The 15,975-nt window shown below is 40.5% G+C and overlaps 3 protein-coding genes across 3 annotated transcripts; 2 read left to right on the top strand and 1 right to left on the bottom strand.

Annotated features, from left to right (window-relative positions):
• The first annotated feature begins 6 nt into the window (after positions 1–6).
• LOC117550032 (5'-3' exonuclease PLD4) lies at positions 7–4,168 on the top strand. Its single transcript, XM_034222309.1, has 11 exons — positions 7–90; positions 186–256; positions 344–504; positions 1,024–1,207; positions 1,314–1,434; positions 1,528–1,655; positions 1,974–2,174; positions 2,704–2,843; positions 2,930–3,095; positions 3,176–3,272; positions 3,347–4,168. The coding sequence occupies exons 2-11, from the start codon at positions 206–208 to the stop codon at positions 3,550–3,552; spliced, it is 1,455 nt and encodes a 484-aa protein (XP_034078200.1). The 5' UTR covers positions 7–90; positions 186–205; the 3' UTR covers positions 3,553–4,168.
• Positions 4,169–4,363: 195 nt separating this feature from the next.
• On the top strand, positions 4,364–7,241 carry srp14 (signal recognition particle 14). Its single transcript, XM_034221892.1, has 5 exons — positions 4,364–4,573; positions 5,420–5,492; positions 5,593–5,705; positions 5,797–5,829; positions 6,258–7,241. Exons 1-5 carry the CDS (start codon positions 4,550–4,552, stop codon positions 6,342–6,344), a joined length of 330 nt encoding a protein of 109 aa, XP_034077783.1. The 5' UTR covers positions 4,364–4,549; the 3' UTR covers positions 6,345–7,241.
• Positions 6,806–15,975, bottom strand: xgb (x globin). The gene is made up of 5 exons (XM_034221891.1): positions 15,690–15,975; positions 11,952–12,059; positions 9,997–10,117; positions 9,734–9,814; positions 6,806–7,487 (listed from the first exon to the last, which is right to left on the bottom strand). The coding sequence occupies exons 1-5, from the start codon at positions 15,851–15,853 to the stop codon at positions 7,368–7,370; spliced, it is 594 nt and encodes a 197-aa protein (XP_034077782.1). The 5' UTR covers positions 15,854–15,975; the 3' UTR covers positions 6,806–7,367.

The following is a 15,975-nucleotide window of genomic DNA, read 5'->3' as shown; positions in this document are numbered from 1 at the left end:
CAGTAAAACAGATATCACTTCAGATTCATTTCTAGTGAAGCTGAAGGGGAAGAAGCAAGTTGCCTCTGACATTTACTACATCAGCTTTGTGTAAGTTACTGTTGCTTTCAATACCTATAGTTCATCTTTCTGTCATTACACTGGTCGGATTTCTAGTATGTTTATTAATGTCTTCCTTTGAACAGACAAGGAGCACTAAAAGAAAATGACCTCTTTGTACAGCAGCCTTCATGACAGCTATGTTCCAAACAAAATGGTAGGACAACATTAAATATTCTTTAACGCTGTTTGATTATGACTCATATTTTTATTTGTATTGATTTTCTATCCAACGTGATGTTAGAGGTCGACCAGCTGTGTGGCATTAGCTGTGATTCTGGGCTGTCTGACCGTCTTGGGGGTCCTGCTGGCCATCGCTGTGCTGGAAAGACCAAACCCCCCCAAAGACCATGAGACACTTCCTCAGGGAGCTGGTGGTAGCGTTTTATCTACAGACCAGTGCAGGTAATAATCCCATGGAAGATAGATTTATATAGTTTATCATCTACTCAGTTGACTCAACAGATGCTTATGCGCAACCTTCAATATTCAACATTATGTGTACTGTACAGCTTTTTCATTTTAATTCAGATATATTGTACATATTTGTATTGTTATTTTTATATGAATGCTTGTTGACTTTTCCAATGCTTGCTTTTATTTAGCACCATATGCTTCCATGTTATAGTTTTATCTGCAAGACATTCGAAACTTAACTAAACACTGACTTTATCACTTATGATTATTACAATTTCTAGACCTATCGTATGTCATATTACAAAATAGATCCTTCCTAAATGTCTGTTTTTAATGCTAAATACAGTGTATTCTGTGTTTTAATGTAGCAAATTACCTATGTTGTTTCTCTTTATGACTTTATCTACATCTATTGACCTAATTATTAGAGTCTTTCTCTGAATTATAATTTCCTCCAGTTCTGTTTCTATTCAAGTCCTTCAGCAGATGTCTCTGTGTATCTCTTAGCATGGCCCTGGTGGAGAGCATCCCTCAGCACATGAAGTACAAAGCCAATGCTACGCTTGGCATCCCTCTGGAAAAAGTATGGAAAGATCTTCTCTCCATGGCAACGGCCCAAGTGGACATATCCTCTTTCTACTGGACTCTAACTGGGGAAGACATTAACGTGAACTCTTCCTCTGACACAGCTGTGAGTTATCAACTAAAACAGAAAAAAACACCAAGCCTGCATATTAAACCTGTGTTAAATCTGTAGGTGGGAAAGGTCTTAACTACGGTGAGTTTGTCCTCTGCAGGGAAGAGACATCCTGAAAGCACTGGAAGAGTTGCCCTCCAGGAACGTATCTGTCCGAGTGCTGACCAGTGTTCCCACTGTTAGAACAAACTCCACAGATTTAGAGATCTTAAAACAGAGAGGTAAGGAAAAGGCCCCTCTGTTACCTTCACTGTGGTGAGATTTGTTCCTCATTATGTGAGCCGAACCGCAGTCTCCCCTTCTGTTGTCTGTAGGAGTTCGGGTGAGGAGGGTGAACTTTGGGCGCCTCACGGGGGGCGTCCTCCACAGCAAGCTCTGGATTGTTGACAGAAAACACGTGTTTATTGGAAGTGCCAACATGGACTGGAGGGCCCTCACACAGGTAACACCAACATCTGCAATCAGAATCAGAAACAGGTGTATTGCGGTTAACACATACGAGGAATTGTTCTTGGTGTTATGCTGCATACATAAAAAAAACTATTTAAGAAAACTATAACATTCAAAATATAGTAATTTTTACATCCAATATGGTTGAATTATAGTAGCCGTAGAAATTAAATAAAAAATGGATAAAATAACAATGTGCAGAATTCAGAGGGATGTGCAGTGCTGACAGTATTCTAATGAAACACAAGGTATTGTTTACATTGTGTGCACATGCTTAGTTCATGACTTCATGACTCTCTTCTGTCTGTAGGTGAAGGAACTGGGGGTGGTCGTCTATAACTGCTCCAGTCTAGCAAACGACCTCCATAAAATCTTCAAGTCCTACTGGGAGATGGGACAGTCTCACAGCTTTGTGCCACAGCCCTGGCCTGCAGAGTATGACACTGCCTTCAACAAACAGCACCCCCTACTGGTGAAAGGTGATAATATCTCCAGCAGGCTGTACCTCACGGTGAGTTCCCCTTGGCTTTCACTTCCTTTTTACAGGATAATGTTATTCTGTTGGACAAAGAGCCGACTGTGTGTGGGTTTTCTTTATTTTTTGTTGATTTTAAACATTCAACACGTAATGTATACTTATAAGAACCATCCCTGATTAACATGAAAATAAGTCAAAGAAGAAAAACTGCAGTTAAAAATTAGACAGGAAAAGAAAGAATGAGGAAAAAATACAATACAAAATAGGGTGATACACATACAGGACACATTCATTTCAATTAAATTAATTGATGTCCTTCAACTTAGCCTTTGACTTCAAAATTCACTCAAAACATGTTTTAACAAAAAGATTTCCCAAATATTAACAAACTCAGAAACGTTCTTCCTCACTATACAGTTTCCTTTGTTCTACTGGACAGTGTAAAGCGGTCTACCCACAGCTCGGGAATTAAAATCTGTTACCACTTAGATCATATTTTATGAATCAAATGTTTTTGTAGCTTTTGTTGGTGTAATCATTCAATATTTGTGTTTCACCCAAGGGCTCTCCACCATCCTTCTGCCCTCCTTCGAGGACTCAGGACCTGGAGGCTATTCTCTCCATCATCTCCGAGGCCCAACACTATGTGGACGTAGCCGTCATGGAGTATTTCCCCACCACACGATTTGAAAGGCCTCAGAGGTGACCCACAAAAGAAACCATCTGTTTCCGTCAATCGATACACCTTTTTATTAATTTCCTAACAAAGTATTCTTTATGTATGACAGATACTGGCCTATCATTGATGATGCCATTAGAACGGCTGCATTTGAGAGGAGGGTTAAGATCCGGATGCTGATCAGCTGTGGGCGGGACTCTGACCCAGCCATGCTGCCATTCCTCCAGTCTCTGGCCTCCATGGATAGCCCTCACCACAATATTAGCCTCCAATTGGTCAGTTATTGCTCCTGAAATAAATGATAGGCTAGGAGTTACCAGATCTTAGCCTCTGAATTATCTTCTTTTTTTTTCAGAAACTGTACATTGTGCCCGTGGGAAACCAGTCTGATATTCCATACACCCGAGTCAACCACAATAAATACATGGTGACTGATAAAGTCGCCTATATTGGTGAGTTATTGTGCCTTAAGAAGTCTATTTGTGAATTGGTTAATAATTTACCTGATAATGCTGTTGTTCCTCAGGCACCTCCAATTGGTCAGGGGACTACTATATGACCACAGCTGGAGTGGGTCTGGTGATTTCCCAGCATGCTCCTCACCATGTATGGAAGACCAAGGCCCTGCAGTTCCAGCTGAAGTCGGTCTTTGAAAGAGACTGGCACTCCGAGTTTGCTGTGCACCTCGCAGACCTGGGCAACCAGTCAGAGTGTGCACTATCAAGACCATAATCCCCTTCATCCAAGTTGCACACAAATCTTTTTCATTAAGCGTCTTTGTAAATAGAGCCCTGACATCCATATGCAAGCTTGTAAGTAACATAATGTAATGCAATGAAATGCACATGCACCCTGATAACATTTATAGAGCTATCATTTATATGTTGTATGATTAATTAATATGATGTATAATGATTACATATAAATTGTTAACATACTTTATAAAGATTAAATATATGTGAACATCAATGAGCCAAAATTATTTCTCTGTCCAGAGTAAAAGCCTCTACATAATAATGAGAGAAGTACTGTAAAAATTGTAGAACTTGACTATATAACCCTGGAGTTATTGAATATTTCCAAAAAGAAAAATCACCCAAATTATGAGCATTTATAAGGATGTATTGAAAATATATGTAACATTGTCACCAATAGGAGACCATTAATGTGTGAAGTGATTTTGGTAAAACCTTTCTTTATGACAGGGAAGTGATTGAATATTTTTTTAGGATTATGTCTTTAAAGCGTTGCACTTTGGAGATGGTCCAGCTGCTCCAGCTGCAGATAGAAAGTTGTCCAGCCGGAAAACAGTGCATATTGGATTGTTTTAATAAAAATTGAGGTTGTAGATTGTTGTCTGTTTTAATAAAAAAAACACCAACATATCCCTCCTACACAACATCCGTCCGACACACATGACACGGCATTGTCTGTCTACGTGATCATCTTATTGTATTAAACCAAATCGCTGGGAAACTCCGTTGTGGCCTACAAACGAAATGTTAGGTGTGTATGTTTGACCCATAGGTTGGTTTGACCCAGTATGACCCATGGGGTATGACCGGGTGAAGGGATGTGAGTGTTGTTCCCCTCCCTACCAGCAGGTGGCGCCCTCATTAGCTGCTTATCCCCCGCAGAAGCGTGCGGGGCGGGGCTCCGGCTGTAGTACGTGTGCTTCACTCACAGCAGCTAGTTTCAGTAAGCCGACGCTAAAGCTGAAGTCAGAGTCATGGTGCTGCTGGAGAATGATTCGGTAAGAACATTCATTTCGTGATAATTTCATCCCTCGACGTTTTTGATGATAAACTAGACATACACCCTGTTTGCTCTAGCTGTCTTACAGATGCAAAACGTTAGGCTAGTCATCAAACTGACTCGTTAGCCAACATGCTAACCATTGGTTGAAGCTAACACTGGTTATACGTTAACATGGTAAATGTGTTTATCAGCGAATGCACTTTCAAACATATATATTAATCGTCATAAACTGGCTTTTGTTACAGTTCTGTATAACTGGTTATCATTTCATACAAAGACACCCATATCGTCTAACAGGGTGCTGTAAGTTAGCACTCAGTAGTAACGAATCATATCTAGACAGTATCGGCAAACAACAATCATTTTCCTAATTGCTAAACTTGTTAAGATAGCCACAATGTATACTTTTAACAACCAGGTACTTTTTGGAAACCAATGCTCAACTGCCAGATTATTAGGCGGTGTTAACGTACATGTAGCAAGCTAAAACGAATGCAGTTTAATCAAATGGGCCGAATGAAAGTAGGCAAACGTTAGTAAAACCCTTCAGTGTGATGCAATATCATTTAAGAGCAGCACAAACGTTTTTCAACTTTCAAAAAGTTCTTGCAGAAACTGTGTTAACATAATGAGTAAAGTAGTTAAATGTTTCACCTAACCTGAAAACGAAAGGTATAATAAAGCAATGCTCCTTAACCTACATGGAGTCTGCTAAGCTGACAGTGTACCATCAGCTCGTATCGGTGGAAAGCATGGTTGATGTGTCCAGTCCTCTTGCTCTGATGAACTCTTCTTATCTGAAATGAATGTTAATCATATTTGTTTTTGCCTCACTGTCCAGTTTCTCACAGAGCTTACACGACTGTTCCAGAAGTGCAGATCATCTGGCAGTGTTGTCATCACGCTAAAGAAATGTAAGCAGATCCCTCCTGATCTTTACATTTGATCAGGAAGTCAAACTGTGAATTTCCCATTTCAACATCCAAGCATTTAAAATGGATGATTTGTTTACAGATGATGGGAGGACCAAGCCAACGCCCAGAAAAGGCAACCCTGACACATTTGAACCATCAGACAACAAATGTCTCATCAGAGCATCAGAGGGCAAGAAGAAAATTAGCACAGTGGTGAGTGAGCGGTGTTTCCTGTGCTTGATGTATTTCTGTTAATGGTTTCTACAGGCTGTTAATGCTCGGTTCTTATTTCTTGCTGTTTCAGGTCAACACCAAAGAAGTAATCAAGTTTCAAATGGTATGTTGAGTTGATCATTTAGTCATTTCTGTGTTGTTTTGAAGCTGTCGCCCTTTTTGTTTGATCTTCTTGATGTTGTTACAATTACCTTCTGTTTCATAGTGGTCTATCTTTGATCAATTAGCCGTGAGAATTTGCTATGCGGCGATCCTTATGTTCTGGTGGTAACAGGAGCTTGGTTTTAATATGATGGGTCCCATAATATGGTGGAAGCAGCCCATACATACTTAAAATGTTTGGAGGTAAAAATGTGCCTTTTTCCGCCGGTCTGTGAGAAACTGGGATCTGACGTTATGCAGATCAACATTTGAAGTAGTTTCATCCCTCGCTGAGAAGGGCTGCAGGATATGACAACACTCATCAGTTGATGGAGACTTCACAGACGTGAATTTAAAAGAAAATAATCAGATGTTTTTTATTCTTTCCAGGCGTACTCCAACCTCCTAAGAGCTCACATGGATGGACTTAAGAAGAAAGATAAGAAAAGCAAAAGCAAGAAGACTAAAGCCACCTAATGAGCAACTGACTCTTAAACATAACCATAAACTGGCCTGTTGGATCTGAGGGGACGGGAGAGCCCCCCCCCCTCCCCTCCATTCACCGAGGCCTCAGAATCACTGTTCATCCACCAAGTGACCGCTCTGATATCATGCCATTGTGTGCATGTCTCAGGACAGACACCCTGAGGATTCCTCTAACTCATGCGGGACATCAACCTTTTTCAATCTCCACCATTACTGCTCCAGAACCAGGTCATCATCAACATCTGCGTCACATCTGGAGCCACATCCATGGAGCCCACCACTTGCCTGCCTTCCATACTAATTGAATTGTTAGAGTCCATATTTATGTCCTATTTTCAGCTGACCTGTGCGCTCTGCTGCCATGTTTCAATTTGATTGTATCTTAAGAAGAATCTGTTTTCTAAATAATGAATTTACTGCAAAATTACTTTGAAACACAGAAGTCAATCAGATCAGATATATTTCATAGTTTAATATTGGACTTGAAAAGTACTTTTATTTCACATGAAGTACAAAGGCAGTTTTTTTGTTTCAGGCCACGATTTCATACCAAGCTGCCAAACTGGCCGTCTTAAATTGTTAAACACCAATAAAATGTGTAGCTTAAGTTAATGTAGGGATTTGAAAAGTGAATCGGATTTCTGAATGATGACGGAAAACATGTTTTAAAGTTATATTTGACTGAAAGGCATTTTTTGAGTTATGAAAACAGAGACAAAGTATTGGCTGGTTATTTTAATAATGTCATTTCAGTTCATTACAAGGCAGGTTTAAACTATGGCCGGTATATTTTCCCAGTCATGTGAATTGTCTCTGTGCTCCAGGTCCTCATTAAAGAGGACAGCAGCAGAATCTAAGTTCAGAAATAAAGTGCGTTGTTGAAAGCCACTGCAAGTTCTTTTGTGTGAAGTGAGAAGATAGCAAACAATGATCACGGTTAACATTAAGCGTTGTAGAAAAGACACAGTAAATACATTATATACATGCACACTGCTGGTTTAAAGAGGCCCAGTCTCATATCGCTGTGTTCCTCTTGTCCGGTCGCTCCTTCGGGGAGGCTGCGAGCTCCCGCTGCCGGTCACCCTCCTCCTCGTACCCCCGCTTCATGAGGCCCGTCACAAACTGGAACAGGGTCTGGAGAACACATTGAACTGGGTCAGGGTCCCCTTAGGTACATGGGGGACATTCACATTCAACAGTTTTGAATGCAGATAACTACTGTTCATCACAATGCTGTATATGTATTTATTTTCAGCCATCAAAACCCATTTTCTCTGTTGAAACAGTGCTGTAAGATACTGCTGGAGTGGAGGATGAGTAATAGAGGTTTGCTTGAAGATATATGTAGCTCAGTTATGTAATCCTTCTTTATTTATCATAAGATGTTAGCTGTTAACATGCAACATGTTTAAGTTAGGCTTTTTCTTAAACAAAGCCTGGAAGAGGAGGATACACTTAAAGCATGAGGACGTTTTTAGATATTGTCACTACAGTATGTTATTTTAAAGTATATGGAACCAAACACAATGCTGTAATTGAGGTTTGCATATGAAATACATTTGTTCAATATTTGCTAAATATTGGTATTTCGTCCTAAGTGGGAAAAGCCAAATATTAAATGTAATTACCATAACCAACTACAACCACTAGAGGGAACTAGAAGCCATTAATTAAAGCAGAACGATTTACAGAATGTACCCTTCTCTTGCGTTTCGGGTCAAAAGTGACCGGATGACTTTTGTTTTAATCATAAATATTGTGTTGTTCATCCAATTGCCTCAATACCTTATGTTATCCCCCACACTAGGCCTCTGAACATATACACTTGATTTATTCAACAGTGAAACACCCATGATGTTTTCGGTCAGAATTGACCGCCATAGAAAATGTATGGGTATTAGTGTAGTATGTTCATCCTGCAGATGGAAAACACACACACACACGTGTTACGGGAACCTCTCCCTTTCTCGCGCTGTATGATACAATCATACCTTCTCACAGGTGCGAGCTCTGTGCCCCTCGAGAAACACAAACCTCTTACTTTCTCGCGCTAAATGCGCCTCCCTTACTGGCTGTCAAGCAGTCATATTTGTGCCTTGCTGACATTTGACTCATTGACACAATGAGCAGGCGACCGATTAGGCGATTTTCTGTACGAGAGGCTCTGGACAAATGTGTTGAACCAGATGAAGAGGAGATAGAGGAAGATGTCTCAGAAATGGAAGAGACAACAGCGATCCAGACTATGAGCCTACACAGACCAGGAAGAGGCCCCTGAGATAGAAGCCCCTGAGGGAGAGGAGCCTGAGGTGACATTCCACAGTTTTGCATTGCCAACTATGTGCGTGAGCACGCACGCACGCACACAAACACACACACACACACACACACACGTTCTGTTATGGTATATTTCTCTTTCAATAAATGTTCATTGAGAAAAACAGTATCAGTGTCTTGTTTTATATTCATCACAGTGAATGCTGAACTTGATGGGCCCACCGGTGGGTCCGGACCATGACATGAAACACTGGCTTGCTTGTATCAAATCAATACATCCCGCATCATTGGAACGGGAAGAATCTGAGCTACACTAACTAAAGCATTTCCATCTTCAGTAAACACAGCATAGATGGCAAGCATTTTTATAATATACAGTAATGTAAAATAAGCACTATCTTTGAACTTACTGCAACAAATAATATGAAATTCACCCCTGGTGTCATTCTGTCTGTCATCCCTTGATTCTACTTGCTTTGACTGTTCAAATGAGATGTCAACCATCAAAATTGGATAAGGGGTTCCAGAGATATCACTGTGCAAAACCGTGCAAAACACACCGGTCAATTTTGACAGAAAATAGCATGGGAAGGGGGGTATGACCTAACGCAAGAGAAGGATTCAATTCAATGTTGTTAAATTTAATTTTGAAATATAACTTTAAGCTTCAAACAGACTGTTTTTAATAAAATGTCACCAAATTGCACATTCAAAATGGTTTTTATGGATATGTGTTATATAAGGAAAAAGTTCTTAAACATCTTTAATGTATCCACACCTATGCGTGCAGATCGCTCTGCAGTAAAGACAGATGCATAGCACAGCAACATCTCTGTATTAATTACACTAGGGCTCTTGAAGTGACATACCATGATGTGACAGGGCCATGTCCCATTTTCTCAATATGCTCATGTATGGTTCAGTGACATGTAAGTCGTCATTAGTCAGGCTGGTGTTGCACTGGGTTCCATCTTGACATGTTACATGGAGTATTAAAGACAAACCTGAAGCTGACATGCTGATTGCACACATCCAGCCTATTTCACCAGGCGTTTACCCAGAAGGAGTCTCTGATTAAAACTACACAGAGACACACTCCTCACCTTCCAGGCCTCCTCCAGCTCAGACGTCCACTTCTCCTTCAGGATGGGCCGCACGGCGCAGATGAATTCAGCTCCGACGTACTGGAAAAACAATGACAGATACTTACTGATGTGCTTAGGGCTTAGTAACAATATCCATTAAGTGTGTCACTCCATTAAGCAGTTGTGATTAACATTTACAGTATCAGTGGAAATTAAAATATCTGAAGTCCTCTTAAAAAAGCAGCAAAACTGTTAAGTAATCACTGTTTGGGATCTCTTACACTGTAGTACTTGGGAGGGGCGTTGTAGTGATAATGGCTTTTCCCCAGCTCCAGAGCCAGAGCTTCCAGTCTCTCCAGCTGGTCCAGTCTCGCCACACTTTTCTCGATAAAAGACATCACCCTGAAAGAGATGGAGAAAAGAAAAGAGCATGCTTGATCCACCAGTAAGTGGGGAATTAGAGGCTATCACCGGGTACTTCTCCACCGGCAGTGGCTCAGTCAGTAGGAGCCTGGACTGTGAGCCGTAGGGTCGCCGGGTTCAAGTCCCCGACCAGAGCTAAAATATGGAGTGTGGACTGCTACTTGGAGAGGTCCCAGTTCACCTCCTGCCCTGCCGTGGTGCCCTTGAGCAAGGCACCGGACAACCCCCCACTCCCATTGCTCCCCGGGCGTTGACAATAGCTGTCCACTGCTCCTAGTACTAGACTCCTGGTACTAGGATGGGTACACATTTCACTGTGTGCTCTGCATGTCTGACCATTAAAGAGCACGAGGATGTGTCACACTCTTCTGCCTTAAAAAGCTGCATGGTGACATTTACTGGTAACACAATTGAATTTGTATCTTAATGATGCAGCATTACATTACACAATATTTTCCCCCCCAGAAGAAGACAATAATTCTCCCCCTGCACAAAACCCTACAAGATGGATTCTCTTTGTTGCTCTGGCAGGTGTGTGCCATCACTGCAGCCTGTGTGTGTGCAGCCTGTGTGTGTGACAGTTTTGGTGATGAATGGAACAAAGGCTTAGAGTAGGTTCCGCTCTCTAATCCCTCTGTATTTGTATTGCCGTCTGTATTCCTCTCTAATTTGTTCTAATGTCCCTGTGTGCCGTTGAAGGGCCATTTGGCCTTATCCCTGAATTTGAGAGCAGCCGGTTCACACTGAGATGCGTAACACATTGTGCTATACTGCCACGCTCGCCTCTGGTCCTTCAGGTCCTCAGGCGGTAATTGGCTGCTTTGACCTCGTGCATAAAGAAAGGCAGAGAGCCCTGATGCACCCTGGGAACAGCAGAGTGGCTACAAGCTGTGTCTGAGCAGAGGAAAGCTGTGATATCATTATATACGACTACCTGAGGCGTGCTGCTTTATATTACGGCACTGTGCCGTGTGCAACATGGTATTATTATCATGTATTGTTAAAAGGAACAGTATTGTGATATTCTAGGTTTTTCCCATAAAAGATCAAAACATTGACTGTGTGTTCCATGCAGTAGAGCCTGCAGTCAAAGCCCTTGGTGTGATGTAGCCGCGTTGTTGTCCAATCACTATCAGAAACATCCATGAGCCACACTGCTGGGGTACATGTTCTTCCAATAACACTGAATATGGCCGCTGCAGTTTTACATTTGGGTCAGTGGCACATACACTGCTCTATGTGTCTGGGAGAAAAGTATCCATGTACTTGTAATTAAGAGGAAAATACAATTAGTAGACTATAATTTGACATGCTTGACCTTGACATTTTTATGACGGGTTGATTCTAACATTTATTTTCTTTTTCTAATGACATACTGTAATACAATGTTATTATGGCATTCAGCATTCATAGTATAGAATAATGTTTAACATGACACCTTATTTGAAATGTGTTAGCCATACTCCTGTAGAACTTTATTATTACTATAGTATGGCATGCTATGCTAAAGGACGATGAATATGATCATTTACAGACTTAAATTGAATCATTTGTGATGAATTCATTAATCAAGATATCTTAATTGAAAATCACCAGAAAACACTTACTCAAAATCTGTTTGAAATATTTGTCAGGGAATATCCTTTAAAGATTGCAGTTTAGTCTTTACATTACAACCAGAAAACATGCTGTATCCTGATCATTATTGTTATTCAGATATGAAAAGCCCTAGCAGATGTGGGTCGTATTACCCTGACCCTGTGCTGTCCTCTGATTGGCTGGAGTGTTCTGTGATTCAGAGCTGGTCACTGACCTCAGGCCGTGCGCCCTCAGCTCCCGGCTGGTCCGCAGCCTCTCCAGGTCCTCCACGTCTCGGAACAGGAAGAAGACGTCCTTGCATTCGGGATGGGTCTCAAACAACCTGTTGCCAAGACAACCACAGTGCAAGCCTGTCATAATCATTCCCAAAATGAAAACACTACACCACCGTTGTGTTTCCCAGCTAATATGACATGACCCCAAGAGTCTAACAACTGTGAAGTCCAGCTCATCAACGACTGGAGGCGCCCCCCCCCTCCTGCAGCCGTTCCGTCACTGTGGATTCATGTCTGACTGTCTTTCTGTTCTCACTCTGTCCTACACTTCAGTCACACCCAGCAACTGCAATCAGTGACAGGCCATGGTGGGTCTTTAAACCAGGTAATGTAGACATGAAAATCAGTGATGAGTCCCCCCGCCCCTTCAGAGCCGGGGCGGGGTTCCGGTTAAATGAAGACACTGATCCTGATAGAGTTCTGCTCTTCTGATTACCCCTCAATCCGTTTCTTTAACCAGACAGTTTAATCACGCTGCCTCCAATCAGAGCGACTCCCAGTCTCCAGCTGAGCGACCTGCCATCACTCACGCTGCCAGGATACACAGCTCCTCGTCTCGCTGTAAGGTCGTGTTGTGCTTGCAGTGAGAACCAAGGGTTATATGCAAGTTCTCTTTCAGTATGACAATGGTGCAAAGAATACAGAATAGAAAACCTTCTTTCTATTGGAATATAGTACACATCTTTTTTTTTTATGAATATTCTTTTATAGAAATGTGCCTGTATTTAATTAAAAAATCTTGTTTTTTTTATAGCCATTATGTCAAGTTACCAAATCACACTAAATCAATACAACATTGTAAACTACACTAGAAAAGCAGGAAAAACCTCCTTTTATAGAATGTTGTGTTTGTTCTTTAGTCTACTTTCTTTGTCTATACAATGCTTCATTGGAGTGGACTCATTAGGTCACATGACTTAGAAGCATATTCAAAAATAAATGAGACTTTTCAAAAAAGAAACTGCTGATTCATATAAAATACATACAATGAGTGTACTGGTCCAGAGTCATAAGGTCATATAATATAAAAAGCTATTTATTAATTTCAAGGGTTTTCAATTGAATAAATGTTGACTTTTTTTCATCAAGATATTCGTATGAGTATAAGAAGACCTGAAATCTACCACAGTTATACAATGCTGTATTGATTTGGAGTCACTGAGTCATAGGACATGGAAGCTAGGGAAAACTGAAAAGAAGTACAAATGCATTCATGACACATCAGTAATCAATATGCCACGTAAGATACATTTGTTATATGTTACATACATGTATAAACAGCTTTCATTAATATGGATACGTTAGCATGAAGGAATCGAAAATTAAATGCGTATTTATCAAACAGTGGAATGGATGAATAAAAAAAAAGACTTGGATGCCTATCTAATATCCTAAAACTCAGACAGAAGCTTATTCTGTTGACCCATGGCTGACTACCTGAGGCGTGCGGCTGCACTACTAAAAAGGAAAAATAACATGTTTCTAAACCTGGCACACAGAACAAAGTCCTCATGAATAAATACATTAGATGTCTAAATCATGTGTCCCCCCCCCCTTTCATATATTGATTGATGAATAGAGAGAGATGGGTTGAAAGGGGACGGTCTCTCTAATGGTTGCTGAGGAAAACATGAGATCTGCACACGTTGACGAGCAGATTAGAATACAGACAGCTCTGTTGAAATGCAATACATTGACAAGATAAGACGTGAGGGATTGTTCAGGCCATCTTGACATCTTTACGTTTTATTATGCGCTACCATATTCTCATGTCTGCCTGTTTTAATGATGTGTCATCCCATAGTTTAACTGAAGTGTTTTTAAATAATAATGCAACTACAGCTCTGGTTTATAGATATATCTTTTCTACAAACTAATGACATGTTCCTTTACCAATACACCAAATTCATTTAGATCACGCTAAGTAAAAAGATGTTCCATAAGTTAAAACATTTATACTGGGTTTAAAAATGAAATTTGAGGTTTGAAAACACTGCGTCTTTTTTTGGTTATTTCGCTCAGTTGTGATTTGCCGCCAATGATTGCTCTAAATAAATGAACTACTTTGAATTTGGAGGACATGTTGTCGGCATAAAATAAAGCAAAACGTTTATTATAATCAATAACACACATGTAAATGGAAAAACCAGAGAAATTGAACATTTCCGCAGTAGTCTCTTCATTTCTCCCAGAGCTGTAGCCTATGTATTGAGAATACACATTTGATGGAATAAATGTGTACAATGTTTGCACTCTGGTATAAGACGCTTTGCAAATGTTCCTGTCCAAGCTTTATGTATTAGAGAGAGTAAAAATGGGCTCTTCTTCATTTTCACTGTCAGAAATGTGTTTGACTCTTGTTGCATGCAGTGACCATGCAGACAATGTAGCCATACAGCTCAAGTGGAATTTTAATTGGCACTGTTTAGAGGTTGTATAACTACTGTGGCATTCATGAATAGATCCAGGCCTTTGGAGTATCTTATTTTGTTTAAATTGGACTTCCACTTGCCAAATAATAAGGTCAGTTAAATGACAGCAAGAGCAGAATGAAAACAGGTTTTTCAATGTAATAATTACTGATCAGTCATTATACAAGCCCTGACACCCCTAAGAGGCCCCTAAGAGGCCCCTGATTTCATGCTGAGATCAAGCTCTTCAACAGTTGAGGTCACTCGGGGGACACAGGGGCATTTACTGGGCTTCTAGCCATGTGCCCTCCAGTCTTTTTACTGTAGATGCTGCAGCCTGAATGTCCGGCACTCTTATCACCATACACTTTCATTCGGTTTGCTTCCCTGCCAAAGGCCAAAGATGTTTTTCCCGGACACTAGTCATCATCCTAATTGATCAAATGCATTTTACTGATGGCTAATACCTTTAATTGTATAGCACTATTGCAGGCCGTTGGCGGGTGTTATTATGTAATGTTATTAAGATGTGATAGGAAGTGATAAGGGTTGGAGGAGGAGGGGGATTCTGCTCTGAGCTCTAAATGAAAGCTGTGTGGGTCAGAGGGCAGAGGGGAGGGATGTTGGATGTTCACTTTACAGCTCGTATGAAAAGGTCAGGCATCGTGTCATCCTCACAGCGGATCAGAAGACCCTCTGCACACCTCCTCATCTCTTAGGTCAGAACACAGTGTAGGGGTTTCACTGAGCTGTCTAATAATAGTCAATGGCTATTCTGATTATTTAAAACACACATAAAATGGAAGTTGTTTTTCTTTGGAAAATCCATAATTTTCCCACTACATTTAACAAACTATTATATTCACATTTTGAAGTGAAAAGGAGATTAACCGCATTATAACAATGGCTACTGATCTACTGATACTGAATGGCACCTTTACTTTCCTCTGAAATGCATTTATATGTACCGTAATCTTCCTATATAATGTGTCTGTGTTTATTTTCTTACAGTTTTATTTTTTAAATGTTTAGACCATTAAGTAGTTAGGGTTAGTTATTGGGTTGTGTGTGTAAGTGTGGGGTATGTTTTTGGGTTGTAATGTTTCTGTATAATACATGAACTCTCTCAATTTTAGATGTATTAATAACATGTCTCCATTGTGTCTTGTGATTGTTCTTAAATACAATTAAATGAAACATGAAATCATAATTTTTTTTAAAAACCATTTGACATGGAAAAGTACAAACAAAGTTTAAGCATCCTACCTGACGAACATGATAATCCCAACTTTGGCTATATCGTCCCGGATAACTTTCCAGGACTCCTTGATCATATGAATCTGAGGCTCGCTGGGAGTCGCAGCAGCATCCTCTGTGGTCCTCTCTCCAAACTCTCCTTTAGCTTCCAGACCCGATATTGCGCAGCCCATACTTCATACGAAATTGACGTTTAATGATTTCGTGCCAACCAGTAACGAAAAATCTAAAGTTAATTGATTTTGTGCAAGAGGAAGTCTGATGATGGCACCACGGGTTTATATGCGCAACTCAA

Source organism: Gymnodraco acuticeps, unplaced genomic scaffold, assembly GCF_902827175.1.
Source record: "Gymnodraco acuticeps unplaced genomic scaffold, fGymAcu1.1, whole genome shotgun sequence".
NCBI lineage: Eukaryota > Metazoa > Chordata > Actinopteri > Perciformes > Bathydraconidae > Gymnodraco > Gymnodraco acuticeps.
This window is presented reverse-complemented; position numbering and strand designations above follow the sequence as displayed.

What these genes read in the sequence shown, in the direction of transcription:
- LOC117550032 (XM_034222309.1), top strand. Translation starts at nt 206, where the DNA reads ATGACCTCTTTGTACAGCAGCCTTCATGACAGCTATGTTCCAAACAAA. An exon ending in AGAGATCTTAAAACAGAGAG is followed by an intron (nt 1,435 to 1,527) that starts GTAAGGAAAAGG and finishes TGTTGTCTGTAG; the next exon opens with GAGTTCGGGTGAGGAGGGTG. An exon ending in CGATTTGAAAGGCCTCAGAG is followed by an intron (nt 2,844 to 2,929) that starts GTGACCCACAAA and finishes TATGTATGACAG; the next exon opens with ATACTGGCCTATCATTGATG.
- srp14 (XM_034221892.1), top strand. Translation starts at nt 4,550, where the DNA reads ATGGTGCTGCTGGAGAATGATTCG. An exon ending in TGCTGCTGGAGAATGATTCG is followed by an intron (nt 4,574 to 5,419) that starts GTAAGAACATTC and finishes CTCACTGTCCAG; the next exon opens with TTTCTCACAGAGCTTACACG. An exon ending in AGAAGAAAATTAGCACAGTG is followed by an intron (nt 5,706 to 5,796) that starts GTGAGTGAGCGG and finishes TTGCTGTTTCAG; the next exon opens with GTCAACACCAAAGAAGTAAT.
- xgb (XM_034221891.1), bottom strand. Translation starts at nt 15,853, where the DNA reads ATGGGCTGCGCAATATCGGGTCTGGAAGCTAAAGGAGAGTTTGGAGAG. An exon ending in CTGAGGGCGCACGGCCTGAG is followed by an intron (nt 10,118 to 11,951) that starts GTCAGTGACCAG and finishes CATCTCTTTCAG; the next exon opens with GGTGATGTCTTTTATCGAGA. An exon ending in AGCTGGAGGAGGCCTGGAAG is followed by an intron (nt 7,488 to 9,733) that starts GTGAGGAGTGTG and finishes TGTGTTCTCCAG; the next exon opens with ACCCTGTTCCAGTTTGTGAC.